The sequence below is a fragment of the Molossus molossus genome, unplaced genomic scaffold (assembly GCF_014108415.1).
Source record: "Molossus molossus isolate mMolMol1 unplaced genomic scaffold, mMolMol1.p scaffold_m16_p_7, whole genome shotgun sequence".
Taxonomy (NCBI): domain Eukaryota; kingdom Metazoa; phylum Chordata; class Mammalia; order Chiroptera; family Molossidae; genus Molossus; species Molossus molossus.
The window spans coordinates 38,796,632-38,822,839 of NW_023425401.1; the positions used below are offsets into that span (position 1 = coordinate 38,796,632).

Below are 26,208 nucleotides of genomic sequence, written 5' to 3' on the forward strand. Positions count from 1 at the left end.
TGAATGTCATTAACTTAAATTTTATAAAAAGGAGATTTTAAAAACTAAGCAGAAATAAAATCATTTGCCAATTATCCAATACAACGGTTTATTTCTTCCAGAGTCTTTACACTAAAACTTTATTCATCTTTTAGGAAGCAGATGAGATGAAGAGAAATCTGACTAACAAGAAAGGATACCAGATGCTTTGTGGTGGTCTGAGGAGAAACTTCACGAAGCTACCTCGACACAAACTACAGTGATTAGCCACCTCATGGTCATGAAAGGCAAGAGCTCCCTCAAAGCATAGGAGGACAATTCACATAGAAATGACACCAAATCTTTAAAAACTTTCAGACAATAATCTGTCCTCATTTATATGTGCAAAAACCAGAATCTATACCTAGATCTTATTTAAAACAACTGTAAATGAGTGGGAAGTAGGGGAGAATTCCATTGGGTTTGAGAGCCGAGTTCCTGTGGAGGCAGGTTTTCACCGGATGGGTTGTCTATCGTCTGATCTCATTAGCCAGAGGACGCTGCACATCCACATCTAAATGTAACTGTAAAATATGATTAACAAACTGCAGATCTCAAATTCATTCAGGTTCATACATTTCTGCAGATTCACAAATATGCAGGAATAAGGAGGTTTTAGGCTTCGAGTCAGAAGGCCTGAGTTTGATTCCCCATTTCACCGCTATCTTTTTTATTTTTCCTGGTTTAAAATAATCATCTATTGCCCAGAATGTTTTTATTCTTGTGTCTTGTGATTTATTCCCCCTGTTTTCTTTTATAATAACTATAAATTCAGGCTTAGGGAAGCTTGCCTGTGTCTTGTAAAGCAAAACAAAGCTTTTATATCATTTTCTAACCTGCTCGTTTCAAGCGAGAGATAGTAGTTATCTTGCAAGATTAAAATTTATATCATGGAACTTGGGGCTAGGGCAAAAAAGTTGCCAATGTTTATAGTCATCCCTCGCCACTTTGCACTTCGACTTTTGCAGCTTCACTTTATTGTGGGTTTTTCAAATATATTCATTAAAAAGTTGCTGGAGACAGTGAAAATGATACAGTGCGTGCTCAATTGTCTGAGTCAATTATACACCCCTGTATTACAATTACAATTAAAATTAAAATTACTGTACGTATGGACTATAGGCCTATGTATTCGAGCACCCCAGGAATCCTGCGACCGCTAGAGTCTGGAACTAATTAACCACAATAAATGAGGGACAACTGTACATCAAGAATTTTGGAGCCCTGGCCAGTCTGGCTCAGCAGTTAGTGTCGGCCCACGGACCAGAGAGTTCTGGGTTCGGTTCCACTAGGGGTGCGTACCTCGGCTGCGATTCATTCCCAGTCCTGGTTGCGATTGTGCAGGTGGCAGCCAGTCGATGTGTCTCTCTCACATCGATGTTTCTCTCTCTCTCTCTCTCTCTCTCTCTTCCTCCCTCTCCCCCTCCCACTCTATCTGGAGATAAATGCAAAAATGTCCTCCGGTGAGGATAAAAAAAATTTTGGAGAAGACATGGAGGATGAGCACCCTAAAGATCTCTTTGGCAAGTTTGGACCTGCCTTAAGTGTGAAAATAATGACCAATGAAAGTGGAAGATCCAAAGGTAAGCTTCAAAAGGCATGAAGACGCACAGAAAGCTGTGAATGAGATGAATGGAAAGGAGCCTAATGGAAAACAAATTTACGTTGGCCAAGATCAGGAAAAAGTGAGACAGCAGATGGAATTGAAGTGCAAATTTGAACAGATGGAGCAAGATAGGATCACCAGGTATCAGGGTGTTAACCTTTATGTGAAAAATCTTGGTGACGACTGTCTCTGGAAAGAGTTTTCTCCATTTAGTACAATCACTAGTGGACACAGCAAAGAGTTTGGTTGTGTAGGTTTCTCCTCCCCAGAAGAAGCCACTAAAGCAGTTACAGAAATGAATGGTAGAACTGTGGCCACCCAGCCACTGTATGTAGCTTTAACTCAGCGCAAAGAGCGCCAGGGTCACCTCACTAACCAGTATATGCAGAGAATGGCAAGTGTGAGAGCTGTGTAATCAACCCCTACCAGCCAGGACCTCCTTTATAGGCTACTTCCTGGCAGCTATCCCACAGTCTCAGAACCATGCTGCATACTATCCTCCTAGCCAAATTGCTCAACTAAGACCAAGTCCTCAAGGGACTGCTCAGGATGCCAGACCTCATCCATCATTCCAACATATGCCTGGTGCTATCCGCCCAATCGCTCCTAGACCACCATTTAGTACTATGAGACCAGCTTCTTCACAAGTTCCACGAGTCATGTCAACACAGGTTGTTGCTAACACATCAACACAGACAATGGGTTCACGTCCTGCAGCGCCTGCTGCTGCAGCTACTCCTGCTGTCCACACCGGTCCACAGTATAAATATGCTGCGGGAGTTTGTAATCCTCAACATCATCTTAACACACAGCCGTGAGTTACCATGCAGCAGCCTGCTGTTCATGTACAAGGTCAGGAGCCAGTGACTGCTTCCATGTTGGCATCTGCCCCTCCTCAAGAGCAAAAGCAAACATTGGGTGAACGGCTGTTCCTCTAATTCAAGCCATGCACCCTACTCTTGCTGGAAAATCGCTGGTATGTTGTTGGAGATCGATCATTCAGAATTTCTTCATATGCTTGAGTCTCCAGAGTCTCTCGGTCCAAAGTTGATGATGCCGTAGCTGTACTACAAGCCTGCCAAGCTAAAGAGGCTGCCCAGAAAGCAGCTAACAGTGCACTGGTGTTCCAACTGTTTACTTTTGATCAGGGACCACGAAAAGAAACTCGAGTTTCACCAAAGAAAAATATCCAAACATAGAAAAACTTAAATACTATGGGGGGAAAAAATTGCAAAATATAAAGTAAATTTTAAAAAGGAAAGGAAACTTTGGACTTTATGAGCCGAGCAAATGCCAGGTCTAGCAAATGTAATGCTAGACCTAAATTACTTACTGATTTTTTTTTAAAGTAGTAAAATATAAAACAAATTAATGTTTTATAGATTCTGGAAAGAAGAATTTTCATCAAAGCACAAAAATTTAAAGCATTCCTTTTTTTAATTTTGTAAATGTCACTTCTGTTTTAAATAACAGCACTGATTACCAAGCAAGGAAACATACTTTGGATTATAAAATTATTGCTTTAATAAAAATCCCTTAAACAATGCATAGTGCACCCGGCCGGTGTGGCTCAGTGGTTGAGCATCAACTTATGCACGAAGAGGTCTCCAGTTTGATTCCTGGTCCGGGCACATGCCCCGGTTGTGGGCCAAATCCCCAGTAGGAGGCATGCAGGAGACGGCCAAATGATGTTCTCTCTCATTGACTTTTCTATCTCTCTCTCCTTCTCCCTTCTGCTCTCTCTAAAATTAATAAAGAAAAATTTTTTAAAAAAAACAACAAAAAAATACTGCATAGTGAAAAAAATTGTATTATGAATGATGCAGGTCTAAGTCTGGTGGTACTATAAGGACACAATAGCACTGTTGACAAAATTATTACCCACTTGGTGGCATTTGCGGAAAAGAAGCCCTTGCAAATTTCTAAAACAGTTAATTCGATTAGGTAATTCTAGTGTCTTACAGGCCAAAAAAGGAATGAGGTTAGGAAAATGCCTCAACAGAGTTTGAATAAAATACTGGATTTGAGAGTTCCTGGAGCTTAGATACACAAAAATAGGGTTTTAGGTTGTCATGCTTACAATGGTCTCAAGTTCAAATAAACTACTGTGACAATATACCACGTCCAGGGTCATAGGCTTTTCCAGGGACTTTCTGTCCCTAGGAAGTACTGGCAGACAGTATGTTCAGTTGTGTTTCTATAGAGATGTTATATTTCCAATATAGCCCCAAAGCTCAAACATGAGAAAGGAAGATAGATGAAATGAACACCTTAAGCAGTTCTGCAGAGAAGATACCCCCTTTCTTCATGGCTCCACTTTTCCCCATGCCTAAAACTCAGAACATGTAGGGTGCCTGAAGTGGAACTCATAGGTGGAATGTGGTCAGGGCTATTGGACCAGTCAGACACCCAGTCTACTCTTCTTCAAAGCATCAACTTCCTTCTCTCCTTCTACCACAACTTCTTCTGACTGACAGCTATGGTCCACTCCTGTGCAATCCCACATCAAACACATCTACCATCTTCTTGTGGAGAAGGGCTGTCACAGTGAGAGCTGCCTCGTGAACTCCCCTGTCCTGATTCACGCTGCACATCCCAGATGATCTTCTCCATGTCTCCACTGGAGACACAGGAGGAGGAGGGGATGCGTTTCCAGCCCCATTTCCCCAATTGCCATTATTGCCATTGCTGCTGTTCCTGGGTCGCTCCACCCAGAAACTGCTGAGGCCGGTGGCAGGGGCAGAGGCTGTTCCCTTCCCTCGAGAGGTTACTGTTGCACAGGGGCGGTGGCTGCTCTACTAAGTGAGACATTGTCCAGCAGCTGGAAGAGCTGTGGCCGCAGCTGGACTGGCTCCGGTTCCCCAGCAGCAACACAACAATCACCACTGTTTTATCAACAGACCTTAACCAGGTCAAATGGCTTCTCCACACATCAGTTTCCATATCATACAACAGCACTAGTGATACAGTAACAAGTGTACACTGAGTGCACAGTCACAGTGAACATCTATTGAACACTATGTCACAGGCATTGTGGTAAGTGTCATGCATAAGTTACCAATATTAACTCATTAATTTGTCCAACAATTCTGTAAAGCGAGCACTATTACTTTTCCCACTTCATAAGTGAAGAAAGGCTAAGTGATTTGCTAAGTAACTTGAGTCACAGAGGCTAAGTAATTTGCCCAATCTCATTCAGTTAGTACAAAGAAATAGAGCTGGGATTCAAATTCAGACCATCTGATTCCAAGCCCATATTCTTAACTGCACAATTTATAGCCCATAAGTGTATCTACTGTATTTCTCATTTCAGCTTTTACCACTTATACAGAGTTGACTTACTTTAAGTTAAAAATACATAGGATATAACATCTCTGTATATAAATAATTACTGTAAATGATTTGGATGCTGTCTGCTCCCTGAATTACTTGTGTCTATCACTCTTTTACACAGTCATTAAACAAATGGCTAATTAACACAACTTTGTATGATTTCTTTGTTATATACTCAGGATTTCTAGATGAATAAAGCATGGAAATATATTAGCATGAATGATCAAGAAAAATTTCCATTATTCTTTTCCCTTGTTGATCCAAAATATATTTCCCTCTAACATCCTCTTATTAAGGAAAGAGACTTAGCAGACCCCTTTATAGGAGCAGAGCTGCTTAATAGATGCCTTCTCTAGTCTCACGTGCCATAAGAATTCCTATCCATTGTCAAAGAGTAACAATTAGTAAGACCTCCCTAGGGAATGCCTTGGCATGTCCCTGGGGATATGCATGGAATGACAGAATTACAGGCTTACAATTCCAGGACAGAGATCTTTTACCTCAAGTGGGTAGGAAACCAGTTCAGGCAAAGAATCTAGAATGAGGGTAAGAATAAAATCACAGCACATGCCAAAAGAAAAAGAACCAGAAAAGGTTTTGTTATTATAGGAATTCCTGCCTGAAAAAAAAATGACAACACTGTAATCACTGATAGAGCATGTTTATTTAACCTGTAAACTTATTTCTATAGGACCTAGGTTAACAGATTTTTGACTGAAAGAATAGAAATTAGTCTTTTAAACAGTGCTAATCTTTCTGTGCATCTGTGAGAAATATTTTCCTAAATTACTCTTTTTATTTCTTGGTATTCTCCACAGCCGGTTCACACTGGTGTGGCTACGGTATGGTCTGTCCAAATCAGTCAGTGCCTGGTTCAATATTATAGCCACTGCCCTGCTTTTTACTCCCTTATTATCCCACTATAGTCTGTTAACATCTGTCTCTTAGATCACTTGTAGAAAACTGGCATTACAGTATATGAGATCACACTAATATAATGAGAAAGAAAGATGAAAGAACTTGGTTACAAAGATTATACTGTTTCTTATTCCCAGGCTTTTGTAGATTACAAAACAGAAATATTCAAATGACTATGACAAAATAACTGTTTATATGCTGGCTTAGAGACACGGATAAGCATGGTTTGTATTGTTACCGAAATACAAAGTTTAGGGTGAAATCTATTTCTGTGATATAAAAGAAACGAGTAATTCCCCATGGAGAGGCACTGAATACTTACTCCATTTCCTGAACAAACACCACCTTCTTTAGTGCTTAGGCAAGTACTGAAGTTGAAGGAGGCCACAGGAAGACACCTGTGTTCTAAGCACATCATTTGGGGACCACAAGGTGTCCCATCTTCCACATAGCCAAGATCTACATCTTCTTCAAGCTTAACATGCCCCCCACTGAAAATAAATTGAGAAAAAAAATGGGATTTCATTAATTCACATTCATTTTGAGAATATGCTGAAACTAAAAAGTAGGCAATATCACTTTCTCTATTTTCTATATGTTATCTAATAAAAAATGATAACATGAGGATTTTCCTCTAAATGGAGAAAGCAATTTAATGTTTTGATCTAATTCTTTTCAGAGATACTAATATACTTTAGGATTTAAACATAATTATTATAACATAACAAGTACCCGAATCTACATAGTTTTATCATAGTTTTGCCTTAGATATCATGTACAAGTCAAGTAAGCCATTATTACTAGTATTTGATTTGATAAGTATATGGGTTTCAAGATTTCAAACACGTTTTGAACAAAATGAGAATTGATTTTGGTTTCTACTTCCCAAAACTATTGCTATATTTACAAATTACACTTGAGAATGGCTTAAGTATTGTAACTTCACTATTCAATATAGCAAGCCTACATATTATGTAGGAATTAAAAACAAAAATAGATACTGAAAACGTATATTCATAATCAGTTTATCCATATCGTACCATGTCAATATTTCCACTCTTTGTAATTATTTTTATGAAAATTATACATGCAGAGAGTTTACAGAGTCCAATAGATGAATTCGTTCTTTAAATGTCAAAATCTCCATGCAAGATGTGTCTGCACATCATCAGTGCAAATCTCTCCTAAAGTTCCCCCGGACGTTCCCCTGCACCCCTGCGATCGGCTGTCATCTGCACTGCTGCAGAGCTGCATGCCGTGGACGTCCCTGCACCGTTTACTGGAGAACAGCCCTCAAGGAGGGGATCTTGATTTCTACATTTCCTGCCTTCTCTTTCTTAGTTTACTCCCTTATTTTGGTGGAGCGCAATTTCCAGTAGCTTTCTGAGAAAAGATTTAAGGGAGTAAATTTGGGGGAAACTTGCATATCTAAAAGTGTCATTATTTTCTATCCTCACCCTTGACTGATATTTTGCCTGGGTACAGAACTCCAGTTTGGAAGTCATTTTCTCCACTGTCTTCTGGCCCCCAGGGCTCGCGTTGATAGATCCTAAGTCATTCCACGCCTGATCTTTTTTGCCTTCCTCTCTGGAAACATTTGAAAAAAACTGTTTTCGTCCCAAGGTTCTGAAATGTCATGCTGATATGTTTAAATGCACCTCTAAATTCACTCTTGTACCTGGCACCTGGTTAGCCTGTCAATAATGAACCTCAAGTCCATCAGCTCTAAACATTACTTTTGTGAGACTCATTGATGATTTTCTCCCTGCTGTTTTCTGTTCTTTATTATTCCTATTCCAATTTGATGAGCTCTTCTAAGTTTTTTTCTTTCCCTCTTTTGCCCTATTTTCTGGAAGAAAATTTCAACTACTGAGTTTAATTTCAGCCATCATATTTTTAATTTCCAACAACAGTTTTTCCTTCTCTGAATGTTCTTCATCCTGTAAAATAGCACTCTATTCTCATGCCATGATAGAAGTACCTCCTCGCTCATAAATACTCATAGGTGGTTTTTTCTAGTTAGCTGTTTTTATCTCTCTTTTTTTTTCATGTTAGAGACATTCTTCACATGTCTGATAATCTGCTCATATTTGAGGTGTGGAAACAGACTGATATTTGGAAATTCCAGGGCTTTGTGCCTGAATATCAGTGAAGCTAGACCTCTTCCATACAGCCTTGACATCAACACTACCCGATGCCCTCCGTCTGAACACCTATTTTATCTCAGAACATCAAGCTCAGATCTTCCGTGAGGGGATGAGCAATACCCACTTTAACTAAGTCAGGAAAGTAATCTGTTAGTGCTTCTTTAACGGACTATATTTTTGCCCTTTCCCTGCCCCTTAATCCTTTACCCCCTCTTCCATCAGTGAATGATGCTGCCCATTTTTTGAGTTTTTTGAGAGTTGACAGCATATACTGTCTCAGTTATTTTTTCCCCGTTAACTTGGGAATTTGGCTTTCTCAGTTTTGATAATCATTTGTCACACATCCATTTGCTTTCCACATTCCAAACTTTTGTTGCTATTGTCTCCTCTTCCTTTCTCTGCCTCCGTATGAAGATATACATGTTTTTTTAAAAAAATCATTTAATGTCATTCTAGTGGGATCTCAGAAGGGAGCAAAAGAAGATGCATATAATTTAATCTACTGATTCTACCTCAAAATTCACATTCTTTCTCCTTCATAAGAATGAAATGCAAACCAAACCCTAATTCTTATCTTCTTTTTATCTCTCTTCTGCCTGAATTTACTCAATCATCTCTAAGGGCAAGATTCCTTTTCGGCTTACTAACAAACATGTGAACTGAAAACAGACGTGATCCTAAACTGCATTCCTCAGAAGATGACTCATGTTCTCACAGACTGGTTACAGATAATTACCTGCAATTTAATGTTCTTCCCTGCTGCACAACTAAAGTGGACGTGATTTCACCATCGAGTTCTCCAAGTCTTGGGATATTACCAATATTGGTACACAAAAGATAACCACAAAGGACATCCCTGTGTTAAAAGAGTATCAATTATTTAGTTTACAACCATGTACAGTTATAACAATAATCTTACCTCATTTTAGCATTTGCTTTTCATCAACTATATTATTTGTTCAAGTTACCAGAAAAATAAAATAAGCCCAAATGAGTTTATTCCAGCTTTAAAACATGTCCTCTCTGCCCTGGTTAGTTCTGCTCAGTGGTTAGAGCATTGGCCTGCGGACCAGAGAGTCCCGGGTTCAGTTCCTGCTAAGGGCATATACCTCGGTTGCAGTTTGTCCCTGCCCCAATTGAAGTTGTGTGGGTGGCAACCAATCGATGTGTCTCTCACATCGATGTTTTTCTCTTTCTCTCCCCTCCTTCCTGTTCTATCTGAAGATAAATGCAAAAAAATAAAAAAGTCCTCTCTGAAACACTTAGTGATGCATCCCAACTATTTTCTAGCTTTTCCTTTACTGCCCATCAATTCAAATATTTATCAAAAGGATATTACCCATCAACTAGACTTCTTCTCTGTCAGATTCTCTCTCCCTATAACATGTCACTGGATATGCTAAAACATTTTTTTAAAAATACTGAACAAGTGAATGAATGACCTTTTGATGAGTATTCTTTTGGATTACAGCTCTTTCTTCAACTACACAGACACACACATACTTTGTAGGTTCTGGACCACACAGGTTCATGATCTCTTCTTCAAAGTATTTAACTATTCCCTCAATATCACATACAATTCTAATTTAACTTGTAAAATATTTTCACTGGTGTTAAATCTCACATAGGCTCTATATCTAACACATTTTAATTATTAATGTAGATAATGATAAATCCATATTCTAATAAATATCTTATGAAGACTGATTAAGGGGCCATTAAAATTACATATGAAAATATTAGGCTTTATCCGGTAGAGAAAAAGGGAAAATTAGGATCTATATCTATTACCAACACAGGAAAAATGTATTCATTCTTAAAAAATACTTTTTAGCCCTGGCCAGTTTGGCTCAGCGGTTAGAGCATCGGCCTGTGGTCCGGAGAGACCCGGGTTCGGTTCCCGCTAAGGGCACGTACTTCGGTTGCAGTTTGTCCCCGGCCCTGGTTGGTTGTGCGGGTGGCAGCCACTCGATGTGTCCCTTCACGTCGATGTTTCTCTCTCTCTCTCCCTTCCTCTCTCTCCCTCCCACTCTATCTGTACAAAAATGGAAAAATATCCTCGGGTGAGGATTAAAAAAAAAAAAATACTTTTTAAAAGTTATATCATCATTTAATTAAGTGTCTGCCATAAATAAAAATGCTTCTTAGCACAGAAAAACATTCAATATTTTTATGTTTTTATTTTTTTTTTATTTTATTTTATATTTTATCCTCACCCGAGGACATTTTTCCAATTTTTGTACAGACAGAGTGAGAGGGAGAGAGAGGAAGAGAGAGAGAGGGAAACATCGATGTGAAAGGGACACATCGAGTGGCTGCCACCCGCACGACCAACCAAGGCCGGGGACAAACTGCAACCGAGGTACGTGCCCTTAGCGGGAACCGAACCCGGGTCTCTCCGGACCGCAGGTGGACGCTCTAACCGCTGAGCCAAACCGGCCAGGGCTGTTTTTATTGATATTAGAGAGAGGGAGGAAGAAAGAAGGGTGTGGGGGGACATCAATGAGAGAAACATCAATCAGCTGCCTCTTGCATGCCCCCTACTGGGGACTGAGTCCACAACCCTGGGCATGTGCCCTGACCAGAAATTGAACCGGTGACCTTTTGATGCATGAGATAATGCTCAAACAACTGAGCTACACCAGCCAGAGCTCAACATTTTTTGAGTGTCATTTATGTTTGCTAAGTACGTTAGGATATATAAAGAAATTAGACATGATTTTTATCCTCAAGGAAATTACATTCTGAATGGGAAAAGAAATCATATGCATAAACAACTACAGAAAACAGAGTTGGGGACAAGGGCCATCAGGCTTGTACAAAGGGCTGTGGGAGTTCTGAGGAGAGGCGGGAGATGATGTGTTTCTAGACTAAATCCAGAAATGATTTATAGAGAAAGTATTGTCCGAGCAGATCTTTGAAGAAGATACAGTTCTGACTGCTAACAAAGTGGGTACACGAGTGCTTCCAGAGGCGTGAACAGCACGCGACAGGCACAGAGGGGGGACACTGCAACGCACACACTGGAGTGCAAGGTATGCTAGCCTTGGGGAGATAAAGAAGAAATTACAGAAAATGGAGGTTTGGGGGCAAACTGTGGAGGAGGTACAGTGCCAAGCTAAGGTTCCATAGCATTTGTTAAACAGAATAGTATAACATTCTACAAAGCAGTTAAAACAGAGTTCTAAAATCAGATGGCCTGAATTCCAATTCTGCTTCTATGACATCTTAATTATATGACCTGGTCAAATTATTAAACTGTGCCTCCATTTCCTCTTCTATAAATGACATGGCTCATGTGAAGCATAATGCAATGCGTAGCACACAGGTTACACTCAATCCATGTTGGGTATCATTCTTACTATTAATTAGCTATGTGGAACCAGTGGAATTTGAACAAAGAATTGACATGGTCAGAAAGAGTCATAGAGTATCCTGATGGCAGCCTGTTAGAGACTGCTGGCATAAAAAACTGTTAAGAAGCCCTGGCCGGTTTGGTTCAGCGGTTAGAGTGTTGGCCCACAGACAAAAGAGTCCGGGTTTGGTTCCCGCTAGGCGCACATACCTTGGTTGCAGTTTGTCCCCGGCCCCAGTTGGGGTCGTGTGGCTGGCAAGCACTCTATGTGTCTCTATCACATCAATGTTTCTCTCTCTCTCTCTCTAAAAAAAAAACCAAAAAACTGTTAAGAGGCCTTTGTAATAGCTGAAGAATTAATGCAGGTCTTGGTTGGGTCCTTAACACAATAGGAATGGAATAGAAGGGATGAATTAAAGACAAATGGTGGGAGAGTAACAGGGAAGAATGGACATGATTTGCATTTGGACAATGTGCCAGAGGGAATGTGGAGTCTGGGATCACTCTGAGGCTTCTAAACAGAAGGGCAGTGAGATACTAAGACATTTGGCAAAAATGATGGTTTAGAAAAGTCAGAGTCAGTTAATTGGGTATGTGTTCTGGTGGTTTTCTTTTCTTTTCTTTTCTTTCTTTCTTTCTTTCTTTCTTTCTTTCTTTCTTTCTTTCTTTCTTTCTCTTTCTTTCTCTCTCTTTCTCTCTCTCTCTCTCTCTCTCTCTCTCTCTCTCTCTCTTTCTTTCTTTCTTTTTTTTTTGGCTTTTGCGATGATAGCAGATGTCTTCTTAGTGAGAAAGTCCTGAGGCAGCTATGACCTGGGCCATAGGAGAGAAGAGAGTGTTCATGCTAAGATCTGGGAGCCTCTGGCAAAGATGAGGCTGGAAAGAGGTGAAGGGATGAAAAGTGGCACACTGCTTCGTGGGATGCAGAAAACAGGACAGTACTCATGGCTTAAAAAGTAATGTTTGTAGCCCAGCTGGTGTGGCTCAGTGGATTGAGCATCACCCCATACAATGACAGGTCCCGGTTCGATTCCCAGTCAGGCCCCATGCCCGGGTTGTGGGCTTGATCAATCTCCAGTGGGGGCATGCAAGAGGCAGCTGACTGATGTTTCTCACATCAATGTTTCTATCTCTCCCTTCCTCTCTCTCTAAAAAGTCAATGGAAATATTTTAAAAAAAAACAATAAGTAATGTTTTTAATTAACTAAGGGATACACTCCAGGCTAACTTGTCTGTCTCACCGTTTGTTACACTGTATCCATGTGTCTTTGTCTTTCCCACAGTTGCCCTTCTCCGTCCCTTCAATATTCAGTTTCTCGTAGCAGTATTTGTCTGATGCCATCACCTCTGAAGCAGAACAGAGTTTTCTATCAGTGAGATATAATATGTGAGCTGCTCAAAATGTCTGCAGTCAGGGAAACAACTATTTAAGGACTCCTTCCCCACAATGCTATTATCCGTTCCAAAGCTGTACCTACGGATGTCTGTGGTATAGGAAAACTCACAAGAGTTTTCATCCATGACTCAGTACACTTTTCATGACTGCTCATCTGAAATTTGGAAAACAAATCTATTAGATCTTTGCTAGGATTCAGGCTATAGGTTCCAAGAACAACACCCCTCAGAATTTGGCCAATAATTAGGGGAAGATGCTACCAAATGGTTCTTTGAGTAAACCCTCCACACTTTAATCTCAGTGCTAAATACAAAGCACAACGTGCTCACTCAGCAACTGTTATTAATCATGAAGACAATTTTATTAAAATAGTTATGCCCTATAATTAGAGTCAAGAAACAGTGGTATAATTTCTACCTTGTTTACTAATTATTAACTGCTATAAAAAAATAACAATAAAACTTTGTTCTGCTTTTAGAACAACTTGAATTCATGTCAAACCTCTGATAGTCAAATAACATTTAAAGGCATGTCAGCCTCTCTGCCAGGATTTTATTGTTTCTAAAGCCAGGAGTAGTTGATGACATTATCCAAAAATTAGATCAAAATGACTTTTGTAAATTTATCAAGAGATGACTGTTGGTTTGTATTTTTAAAAGTAGTGATAATTATGTTGATACTTTCTTTTCATACCTTTTGCTGTCAGCTACTATTTATTCTCAAGTGGAGGAAACGAAACTCTCTTTGTTCATAGTATAAACCTGTAGGACTAAATTTTCCCCCATCCCAAAGTTTCTCTAATTGCTCAAAAAAGAGCATATGCTTCCTCTCCCAAAAAAACCGTAGCCAGTTTGTGACAATGAAGGATTATCATTATCTTTAATGATAACTGTCTTCTAAAAGAGTTTAAAAAACAAACAAAACTATTTTCAAAAAAGCAGGTAATACTTCTGGGGGGAAAATACAACATTTAAATGTATTTTTAAATATAAATATATAATTACAATAATGTGTTTTAAGTGTAATTGTTATATAATTCCCTATGAAAATCTGACAAAGTTGAAAGGAATGACATTAAAAATTCTGTCTGTCCCTGACCAGTTTGGCTCAGTGGCTGAGCATCAGCCTGCGGACCAGAGAGTCCCAGGTTTGGTTCCCGCAAGGGGCATGTACTACAAAAAAAAAAAATTCTGTCTGATAAGGCAGAACTACCTTGGCAGGTCACCAATGCATAGAAAAGCCGGCCAGAGTCTAAGAAAGACAGCTGAGGAAGAAAAAGCAACTCAAGCTAAAATGCTACAGCGCCCTAGCCAGAGTCCACATCCATCCCATATGGTCGTACAGGTTTTGCTTAAGGACAGACACTCAGCTGTGAAGAGTGTCAGTGGAGCTGAAATCCAGGTCTGTGCCCTTCTCCAAGCTGCATGCCTGGCATGGACCGCACCTGCCTGGCAGTGACGGCGCCTTCTGTCTCATCCAAAGGCGCTGCCAACTACCCAAGATGTGTAGGGCTACGTCTTCTCAGAGGTGCCCTTCTCCAATCTCCACAAAAATGCCCCTGCTAATGATACTGTTGTAATTAACCTAGTGATTAATAACAGGAAAGGAGCAAAGAGAAGGCCTAATATTACAGACATGGCATTTGGGCAACTTCGCCAGGAAGCTACAACTTTACACTCCCTAGGGGTCCAACAGAGGGGAGATAGATGCATGCCCAGTAAAGCTGGAGGGACTAGGGAAGATGCTTGCTGCCAGACACACATGGGCACAGAGGTCACTGGCCAGAATGGGTGTGGCCACTGCAAGCTCTGGAAAGATTTGGAATATTTAATTCCCTAAACAAAGGAGTTCCCTCTCTTGGTGCTCTTGGCTCTTTCAGGACCGTTATTGCAGGGGCGCCCTCTCTTGGCTCCCCTGTATTTGCCCACATGGCCCACAGCCATATGGACCCCACACACAATGAACCAATGGACTGAAACTAACCCAGCTGCAACATGGAACAGAAACTCTGGACAATGGCTTTGCTTTTCGCTCTACCGAAGCGCCAGCTACACTTCTATAACTGGACTAAGAGAAATGGGACTTTGGAAATCCAGGGATGTAATTCCATGCAAATAAAAATCACTCATCCTCCTATGCAAGTCTCAGAAAATTCTTTTTCTCACCCCCAGCACTCAGTGGGGAAAGGGATACCCCAATTTCCCTGATAACACTGAGACTTGTCGTGGTTTTAAGAATCACTTACTTTTAAAGTGATTGAAAATTTACTTCCAGCTCGCATGTCCCTTGGCCTGATATCACACTTTGAAATGATCAAGCCACACTAGTTACTTACTTTGCCCCCAGACGTATTTGCATTGTCTATCCCTGGTTTTGCATCTTCCTCCAAAGCAAATCCCCTAAAATGGAAAAGCACACCTATGAGTGATACAATGTCTGCTGATGCCAGGTAACTGCAAAAGGAAATAAGAACAGGAGAACTAGTAGATGAGTATCATAAAGACCTTTTATCCTCAGAATTGATTACCAAACATTTAAATTCATTTTCTTACTCTGATAAGATTTCAGTATTTCTTTCATGCTGGTACACATGAAAAATTTAGGTAAAGGTGAACTAACCTACCTGAACACCATCACATGAATATCCATCCATTTTATGAATATTTGGGGCACACTAGGAAAAGAAAACAGAACTATGAACCAAATGCACAGCAAAATATCAGAGGCAGAAATAACTGATCACATAGCAGCAAACAGAAAGAACTGACAGCAAGGACACGGCTGTTAGAATTTCAGAGCATCTTGTTTTATACAGATACATTCTTCCTCAGAGCAAGAACAATAGCACAAAACAAAAGCAAGGAAGATGTGTGCAGAGATGGAGCAATAACTATGTTTCTTTTTTTTTTTTTACCACGAGAGGCAACACAGCCCTTATACTCAAAATGACTCTCGGGCAGATGTCTACTTTGCACTTGTTATAAAAACACATGCTTTATAGCATGCTCCCTTTTTGACTTTGTAGCAAGTGCAGAAAATTCCAAAGCATTCACATGTAATTTTAAATGTTATTATATAATTTTCTATCATTATACTAATTCAATACTCATTTGAGAAAAGTTACATAATGTAAAAAAAAAAGCAAAATGAAAATGAAAAAAGTTTCTCATATCCCCACCACTCAAAGACAACTAGTTTTTACATTTTGGTACTATTTTTCTCTACCTTTTTCTATAAGTTTTGATATTTGTAAACATAGGAATAATCAAAGTATCGATACGATTTTATATTCTGCTTCTTCCATTTACTTATAAATTCCTTCATCATAATAAACTTTTTTTTTTAAGTATCTTTTTATTTTTTCTTTATTGATTTTATAGAGAGAGGAAAGGACAGGGGGAGAGAGATAGAGACATCAATGAGAGGGAACATCGATTGGCCCCCTCCCACACGCCCCGCACTCGGGTTTTGACCCACAACCTGGGCATGTGTCAGGGCACATGGAATTGAACCGGTGACCTCCTAATGAATGGTTTGACACTCAACCACTGAGCCACACCGGCCGGGCTGTAGGTATGATTTTTAATAGCTATAATACATATGCAGTAAGTCCTCACTTAATGTCCTCGATAGGATCTGTGACTTGAAGCAAAACGAAGTATAATGAAACCAATTTAACCACAGGTTAACTGAAATAAACAAGAGTTTAAGTTCCTGTGGCATCTCATCAACATTACCTAATAAAATGACACTGACCACTCCATTATTTGAGGACCTGCTATATCTCCAATTTATGCTGTTACACCTAATGCGAGACAAGAACATCTGCACGTCCAGCATTTCATTGTAGCCTCATCATCACTAAGTGTTAGCTTAGAGATGCAATGCTAACTAGATAATAAGAAAGGAGAATACTTTTACATGAAAAATATTCAGTCTCTTAATGGTTGTCTTTAAAATAAAGCATTTTAGTGGTTAATGTAGATATGCTACTACTGAATTCCTCTTCTCTGGAGGAAAAATACACACAGGCAGTCCTAGCTTCACATGGCTCCAACATGCATGAATTTCTGTTATCACAATTTTGTTCAAGAATATGAGCACCCCAACACAGTTCCAATTTTAGTTACCATAATACATTAACGGTGAGTAATTGCATGAAGCACAAACTCTGCTACTCGCACTTCAGTCCACTGATCACTAGGTAAATAACAGGTCAATGTTATTTACCTGACTTCACTCTTTCAAAGCCTCTCAGTGACTGCTCACTCGCCATCTGTTTACTCAGTTCATGCACAGACACAGGTATATAGTTGTGTGGCCTCTCTGTCTTTTAGTATGCATGTGACATTTTACAAAACTGGATAATCAGAAGACGTAACTGGCCAACAATGATGAAAGTGCAGGAAAAAAAAAAGAAAAAGAAAAAAGTGATGACACGAAGTGAAATTCTAATCGAATACAAATGGAGTTATAGAAAAAAATCGCTGACTATGGGAATGTTGATGGTGCAATTTGGCAAAAAAAAACTTCACATTCAAATCTTTACGTCTCTGGGAGGCACTTCACGACATTGAAAACACAAAGGATAAAACCCCCTTTGAAAGCTGGTCCAAACTTAGAAAGGCATATAATAATTCAACAGTGCAGAGAAGAGTTCCTTAGGTTTACTATGTATCCTAAGGTTGACAAGAAGGTGGTACTACACCTGGAAAGTTTTTTTTTTAACAAAGAAATAAAATACTTTCATTCTTTTTTGTTGTTGTTAATTCTCACCTGAGGATAATTTTTTCATTGATTTTTGGAGAGTGGAAGGGAGGGTGGGATGAGGCAGAGAGAAGAGAGAGAGAAAGAGAAACATTGATGTGAGAGAGACACATTGATTGGTTGCCTCCCACACACGCCCTGACCGGGGCTGGGGATCAAACCTGCAACCGAGGCATGTGCCCTTGACCAGGGATCAAATCTTTAACCCTTCAGTGCACGGGCTGGCGCTCTAACCACTGAGTCACACTGGCCAGGGCAAACACTTTCATTCTAAATGTTTCTGTTTTAATTTAGTTAAAAGTAACTAAAAGTAAATTAATTAGTTACTTTTCATTTCCATACACATTTAAATTAAACAGTAAGAAAGTTTTTAAGAATCTGACAAGCTTTTTAAAAAGATCACAGAACAACGGTAGCTTCTTCAGTTGACTATTAAGATGACTTTACACGGTTGCATCGTGCGTGGTCATGTTCATGGTCCTGAACTACCTGTACACACACTGACCATGTGAAACCTGGGAACACTTGCCAAAGTTAATCAACTTCCCCATCTTCTCTATTTACAACCAAGTAATATTCGATTCAAGAGCAGCTATTAAAGGCTGAGGTGATGCAAGCTGTCTCAGATAAGAGTCAAGACAGAGAAACAGGCTCCTTCTCAAAACTCACAGCCCTGTGGGTCTCTGCCTTAGCTGACTCCTATTTCGAACAGCTGAAGAGAGACCTTTGTTTCCTCCTTTACTCAATAGACAGAAAGCCAATGAATTTTACTCTCTACTTTAAAAAGGTATGCATGCAGTCGTGGCTTTGTTCAACATGAAGACAAAATTATGCTGCATGCTCAAGCTTTGATTACTGAAACTTAAATTCCTGAAGAATCAATGAAAAGAGAATCTGTATGACAGGCATGAGCATCTTGTCCATTTTCACGTCATCTGGGGCCTCAGTGCCCTAAAGGTACACCTAGTTTTTCCTGTCCAGTTTTGAGTGATTTTTCTGTGAATTACCTGGCTTGAATTTCCTGAGCAGGTTTCACGAATATCACAATCATTTACTGCTTCCCGGCACACGGTCCCCATCGGCTGAAACTAAAATGAGCAAAAATCAATGTGTAAAATGGCTAAAGAATTTCTCACAGTATCATCTTTAAAAAAAAAGCAATATTAATATTTCTGGGATAAGAACATCTTGAACTACTTGAAGATGGTGGTCTGTGAAAACCAGTTCCTGAATGAAATGTTCCTTGAATATTTTTCGGAGAGAGTTTCTTGTGTATGAAGTAACCGGCACAGCCATCACACACAGCCCTGAGGTGACTTGGTTACAATAGGATAGTGCTTGATGGTACATCTCCACCAGGACAAGTCAGTCCAAGGTCCAGGAATTAGATTTACACGTCACTCTTCATTCTTACTGGCACTTTTAGATGACTTTTTCTTGCCTTTTCTGCCAAGAATTTGGAAGTTACATTTTGGGCTAAATTTCAAAAGTTAGATTTTCTGGCAAAGCTACATATTTCCTCCCATGCTGTCCTTTCCCTTTGAGTCCTGCCTCATTCCTACATATATTTATAGCTCAGTCTTTTATTCTTTTCTAATATTTCTGATTTGGACCCACGTATGGGAGGTTTTTGGTCTGTTTTCAACCACCTCAAATATTTCTTGCAAGTGTGGGAGTAGTACAAATAAATTTTTAAGCTCATTTGATTTATAAATTGCGAGAGTATTCATTATAACATGACAAATATAATGTTTTCATCTTTCCTCTTCAACTCCATTTACTTTCCTTCTCCATAATGTTAATATTTGGACTGGATCCTTCTATGCTTTGATCTCTGCTCACAGAAACACACACACACACACACACACGCCCCTTTCATCTTCTCTTCCTTGCTCACAACCCTCCAGACAATTGAGTTTCCTGTTGTTCGTACATGAACAGCACATTGCCAACTCCAGTCAGCATGTCAACAGACACTTGTCAGATGCTCCAAACAAAAATTGTGTTCATTCATTCATTCATTCATTTATTCATTCAAGTATTTGCTAGCCACTTAAAATGTGCCAGTTACTTTCTAGCCACTGGGGACTCAAAGAAAAACAAGACACAAAAATCCTTCTCACAAGAAACTTTTTTTTTTTAATCCTCATCCGAGAACATTTTTGTATTTATCCTCAGATAGAACGAGAGGGAGATAAGGAGGAAGAGAGAGAGAGAAACATCGATGTGAGAGAGACACACTGACTGGTTGCCACCCATGTGACCCCAACCGAGGCCGGGGACAAACTGCAACCGAGGTACGTGCCCTTAACGGAACGGAACCCGGGTCTCTCTGGTCCACAGGCCGATGCTCTAACTGCTGATCCAAATAGACCAGGGTGTGAAAAACTGTTCTAATGGAGCTAAATAGGCCATAAAAATAAGGAAATCAGCAGAATAATTGCATTTCATATACTCTGGCTCTCTTCCTCCTTGGAACTGGGGCATACCACAGTTTTAGAACATCTGAGGTAGAAATATGAGCTGATTTAAGGTAGAGTTTACATTAGTGTAAATGTTCAAGAAGCACCAGAGGTTTCTGAGAGAAGGCACAATAAAGGGGGCTTGCTCCAAGTGCTGGGATACAGCCGTAAATACATCAACCAAACCCCTGCCCTCTCGGAACTTACACACTAATGAGAGACGTTAACATGTAAATAAGCAATATTTGGCAGCAGAGGTCCACAAATTATGGCCTGAGGGTAAAATCCAGCTGGGCACACTTATTTGTTTTGTTGCTGTTGCTGACGATATTACAGATATCCCCAGTTTTCCCCTCCTTTGCTCTCCTCCACCCAGCCCTCAAACCACCATAGGCATTTCCTACATTATTACCTGTGTCCTATATGCATATAAGTTCTTTGGTTAATCTCTTTCTATCCCCCTGTCCCCCATCCCTCTGAGATCTGCTAGTCTGTTCCATGCTTCCATGCCTCTGGACCTATTTTGTTCTTTTGTTTATTTTGTTCACTAGACTCCATGTATAAGTGAGATCATGTGATACTTGTTTTTCTCTGACTGGCTTATTTTGCTCAGCATAATACTCTCCAGGTCTATCCATGCTGTTACAAAGAATAAGAAATCCTTCTTTTTTACTGCTGCATAATATTCCATTGTATAAACATACCACAGCTTTTTTGTCCACTCATCTACTGATGGGTAAGTGGCCACTTGTTTTTATAAATAAAGTTTTATTGGAACACAGCCAGGCCCATTGGTTTCTGTATTTTTGATGGCTGTTTCCAAAGGCAGAGTTAAGAAACTGAGGCAGACACCTATGACTCACAAAGCCTACACTATTTCCTATCTGGCCCTTTTAAGAAAATGTTTGCCAGCTCTGACTTATAGACACATTATTATAAACATATGTAGAAAAAATAAGAGATACACACAATTTCTCATCTTGTTCTTTTGTTTCCCCTCCTCCATTCACTATCGTGCCTCTGGCTCCTCCAGGAGCACAGGGTAAAGGTGTGTGTGTGGGGGGGGGGGGTAGAGAAAGTGGCAAAAGAGACCTTACTTGACTGGTACAGCTGGAACTTATTTGTGGAATGATTAACATGCCAGTTTATTGTATGTATTTTCTTTTTTTTTTTTTTTAACTTGTTTCTTGAAATGATTATATCACAAAGAGCTGAATTCTATAAATCAAAGAAAAATGGCCTAATTAAATGCATTTGATAGATGGGCAGCGGACTTAAAATATTGAGAATTAAAATAAGGGATTGGGGATCCCCTGTTACAGCAGTTGGAAAAGCTGACAGAATAAATAGTTGAGGCAGCCAAGTGAAAGAATGTCTGTTTCACATTTCGTTTAATCTTCCCCTTTTAGAGAGTGCTTTCAGAGATCTCTGCCAGGGCCTTGCTTGTCTTAAAAAGCTGCCAGAGACATGGTGGTAACGGGGAAACAACAGAAATCGCTGCCAGCAGAGCTGGGATTAACTGCACATTTATTCCCTACTGGCTGAATGAGCCTATGCAGGTTATTTCACTTCCTTGAGATTGCTCAAGTGAAAAAATCTGGATAATAATGCCTATCAGAAAAGTGTGGTTGTAAGCATTATCTAAGATAGCGGTCTGAGGCAGGAGTGAAGTTGCCCCCAAGGGGACAGTTGGCAATGTGTGGAGACATTCTGGTTGTCACAACTGGAAGGGATTGTGCTTGCATCTAATAAGCAGAACTCAGGGAAGCTGCTAAATATTCTACAATAAACAAGACACACCCTCACCACAAAGAACTATCCAGCCACAAATGTCAATAGTGCCCGCGTTGAGAAACCCAGATATAAGACAATATACATTAAAAGTCCTCAGCACTATCTCTGGCACTCAGTAGGTACTTGGTTCGTATTCCACCCTCTCTTAACTCTAATTAGACTAATCAGCAAATAATCAGTAAGAGGCACCGAGCATATTTATTAATTCATTCGACAAATATTTACTAAGAACCTGTACCAGTTACTGTGTAAGTCTTGGTTCTGCCTCCATAAAATGTACAGAATAAAAGACAGATATTCAACCTCAGAAATAATGTAGAATATTGTACTAGACTTTATATAAGAAGAGAAAAATATCAATAGATTTCTTTGGAAAAGGTAAGCCTCAAATAACTGTTAGTCTTGTTGGAAAGGCTAAAATATTTGGAGACAGATAGAGGATGCTATTGGGAGTATGAAAACAGGTAATGTGTTTAAAGATGCATCTTAAAAATCTCTTGCACAATACATGTAAGGTGTTATCATGTCTAAAAGTATTCTTTTTACTCCCTCAATGGCTAATGCAAGAGATATACCAAGCCGAGCAGCAAAGGTCTACTGAATATCCACCTGACTGTACAAGATAGGGAAAACATCCTTCAAAGATCCAACACCTGTTTTCATTTAATATACACGCTCCTCAGGGAGGCAGTAGTAGTGAGAGGACAAACTCTGGGAATTATAAAAGTTCAGGCCCGAGCTCCCCAGCTTACTCTGTGTAAGAACCTGTGCAAACTATTTAACCACTACAAGCCTCAGTGTTCTCATCTGTTAAATGGAAATAAAAATAGTTACTACACCTCTGGAGATTTTGTGAGAATCCTGTAAAGCACCTGGCACTTAGTCATTTAAATATGTTAGCTGCTACTATTGTTATTAGATTATATTTACCTAGCCTCAGCAATGTAACTAAATATGTCTTCTTTTCAGTTGGTTATAAATCAACATTTACTTACCTTGCACTTTTTACAACAAAGACCATCACTGCATTGAGAGTCTTGAGTCAAGGTGCATTTCTTACAACACTCTGCTCCTTCCAGGACACATTCCTAAGAAATACAAACATTTGTATAATGTCAGAAAATAGTGTGATTTTCCTGAAAGTACCAGGATATTTTCTAAAATAAATGTACAACCTCACAACAATAATCTTTCTTCCACAAATCTTATAAAATTGCCAGGCATAACCCCCGCTCTATGTATCTACCTCGGTGTGTGGACCTGGAATGACCCCAAGTTTAAAACTCATCAAAACACCCAGAGACTTACTGTCGGGGTCCCACAGTCACACTCTTCTCCAGTTTCAATGAAGCCATTACCACACTCAGGAGGATCAAGAAGCTGTGGGATGAAAACCAAAAAGAGAATTAACACATAGACAAATCAATATCACAGACCTTATGAGACCCCAAGTGCCACACCTATGCTTCTGGCATATCTGTCTGTTATTCCAAAATATATTTTTATTTTTCTAAACAGAAAACATGACTTTTTATAACTTTATAACTGGGAACCTTAGAACACAAGTGCCTAATATTGTTTCCATGTCAGATTTAATATTTACATACATAACATACATATATACCTAATAGAGTCTGATAAATGCCATCAAAATAAAAGATGATCTAGCCATTGGCTAACACCAAGCCAGACTCACTCCTGAAAATTTCATATCCTTCAAATAGGAAGCAAAGAGTCAGATGTCTCGATTCAAATCTTGGCTCAGTTACTGATCTTGGGCAAATGGCTTGCCATCTCAGAGCCCAGGAGTTTTAGTATTTAAAACAGGAATCATATCAGTTGTACATCCACATCACGAACTGCTGCGAGGAATAAGTTCAATCACCTGTGAAATGCCCTTTATCAATTATATTTTCTTGTGCAACAGAAAGTTTATTATTGACAATGAGCAAAGCATCACAAAATAACAAATCTAAGGATTTATTTAATACAAAATGTGGTTCCTGCCCTGGACTGTTTGGCTCAGCCCGTGGACCAATGAGTCGAGGGTTCCATTCTGGTCAAGGGCATGTACCTTGGTTGCAGTTTGTACCTGGCCCTGGTCAGAGTCAAGCAGGAGGCAGCCAGTTGATGTATCTCTCTCACACTGATGTTTCTCTCTGCCTCCCTCCTTCCCACTCTATCTGAAGATAAAGGAAAAAATATCCTCGGGTGAGGATAAAAAAAATATGCTTCCTTCAAGTAACATAATATTGCAGAGAAACAGCAATGATAATTCTCCCCAGAGACAGAAGCAGTTTTGGGCCTATACAAGAGTATATTTTAAGACTGTTTAATTTTTAACTCTCCATTGATAATATCTTTTGAATATCATTTATCTTACGATTATAGGTAAAATTAGTAAATATAGTTGCTATGTTCTAAATATATAATATTCATTCAAAAGTTACTCAAAGTCTACATACCACAGAATGGAGGTGAATACACACCTATCAGCTCTCTCTCTCTCTCTTAAAATCAACTAGAGGGAAGAAGAAAATAAAGAAATCCCAACAAAAAAGAATCCCGACCTAATTTCAGATACTCTCTTCTCCCCAACAAAAAGAATCAACTCATCCCTAGATTTCCTTTTCAGTTGAAAGGGATCATAACAAATGAGACAGTTTTGGAAGCCAAAACTAAAACTTACCCAGATGAAAAACACTCTTCTTATCTTCCTCTGGGTTCAGAATAATCAGTTAATTTTTGTAAAAATACTTGAATTGTTTTTCCTTTATAGCAGCAGGAATTTAGTTCAATGATCACTTCTGAAACTTCTGGTGTTAAAATTATTGTAGTGTCCTGTGACACATTTCCTAAATGTCTCCGGACTGAACCAGGTGAACGATTACAAAAGCAATGCCACATATCTCTGTGGTGCACAGAAGCACGTTACAGTTGATATAATTAACAAGAAAAAGCATCCTTTTTTTTAAGATTTGGGAGAGACAGAGAAACAATGTGAGAGAGAAACATCAATCGGTTGCCTGCTGTATGCATCCTGAACAGGGACCAAACCTGCAACATGGGCATGTGCCCTGACCCTGAATCAAACTGGCAACCTTTTGGTGCAGGGGACGACGCTCAACCAACTGAGCCACCAGCCAGGGCCAAAGCATTCTTCTTTAATGTGCAGTCTTCCAAACGCAGGAGGAAGACCTGCTTTCCAGGCAGTCAGTAATCAGAGGATGTTCCACAAGTTGCAAAAGCCTCTGACAAAGTTGAAGTGTAGAAAGATTTTTCCCCTCTTCTTTACGCAAACTTGATTTTCATATTGAGAATTACTTGCAATTTTAATCATGCTGCTTACTCTGAAAGGCAGTGGTAGGGAGTAATGAGGGTAGACAAGACCCCCTTTCTACCTGTATGAGTTGTGATTAGGTATCCAAAGCGGGGGTTGAGGGGAAGTCATCAAGACAAAGAAAAAGAAAGACAAGATGAAAACATTTTTGTAAGCTATCCCTGAATCATCATTTGGCCATATAAAAAAAAAAAAGAAAGAAAAATTTTCAGAAAGCAGGCACTCTTATTTCTACCTGCTTTCTATTCCCATTAGAAAAGCCCAAATGCCCAAGATTAAAGCTGACTTTGAAAATGCAAACACTTGGCAAATCTAGAATATGTACATATAAGCCAAGATGAAACACTCTCTTGTATGCCTCCCAATGGCTGAAAAATCTGTGTTTATTATACTTCAGAACGATTAATAACTATTAACTCCGATCACACTCATTACCTTAGAAGGTTTGTTGAAAAGGCAGGCACCACCTCCACTCCTGAGGAAGTCATGATACTCTTCAATATTACACTGGGTGAACTTCTTAGGAAGATAATAGCTATAAGACAGAAGAACATGAATAGCTGGGCATAATTTTTGTCTCCCTTGTTTGTATATTAGTGTTAAAACTGAACACTGTTAAAATTATACATTCTCTCAAAAATAAAAAATAAATCCCACTTATGTACAATATGTGTATTCAAATCCCTAAGAACTTTAATCAATCGGTACATTTCTAAATTCTTCATTTGGTGACCAATGGTGGTGATGGGTTGTTCATTATTTGTATATATATGCAAAGGAAACACACACATACATCTGTCATTTCAATCAAAGAGAGGTATAATTTATTTCATAAGTGTTTCCTAAATATTACAGTTGAGCTGGGACCCAAACTGCAAAACATTCTACAAAACAACTGACCTGTAATCTACAAATGTGTCAAGGCCATGAAAGTCAAAGAAAGACAGGAACTGCTCCAGACTGAAGGAGGCCAAAGAGACATAAAAACATGATACCAGCTGGTCGTGGCTCACTGGTTGGTTGAGTGTTGACCCATACACTAAGAGGTTGCCGGTTTGATTACTGCTCAGGACAC

General features: G+C 39.4%; 1 protein-coding gene and 1 pseudogene across 5 annotated transcripts in view; one reads left to right on the top strand and one right to left on the bottom strand.

Moving 5' to 3' along the window:
* ADAM22 (ADAM metallopeptidase domain 22) overlaps nucleotides 1-26,208 on the bottom strand; it is a 239,128-nt gene that overhangs the window by 35,137 nt on the left and 177,783 nt on the right. For all 5 annotated transcript variants that reach the window (XM_036246471.1, XM_036246469.1, XM_036246470.1 and 2 more), the window contains exons 15-23: nucleotides 25,569-25,668; nucleotides 23,102-23,173; nucleotides 22,789-22,881; nucleotides 18,545-18,625; nucleotides 15,394-15,444; nucleotides 15,106-15,169; nucleotides 12,616-12,721; nucleotides 8,759-8,878; nucleotides 6,198-6,366 (exon numbers count right to left, since the gene is read on the bottom strand). In XM_036246471.1, coding sequence (XP_036102364.1) covers nucleotides 6,198-6,366; nucleotides 8,759-8,878; nucleotides 12,616-12,721; nucleotides 15,106-15,169; nucleotides 15,394-15,444; nucleotides 18,545-18,625; nucleotides 22,789-22,881; nucleotides 23,102-23,173; nucleotides 25,569-25,668 — 856 coding nt within the window. The remainder of the gene's footprint in view (nucleotides 1-6,197; nucleotides 6,367-8,758; nucleotides 8,879-12,615; nucleotides 12,722-15,105; nucleotides 15,170-15,393; nucleotides 15,445-18,544; nucleotides 18,626-22,788; nucleotides 22,882-23,101; nucleotides 23,174-25,568; nucleotides 25,669-26,208) is intronic.
* LOC118620282 lies at nucleotides 909-2,768 on the top strand (annotated as a pseudogene).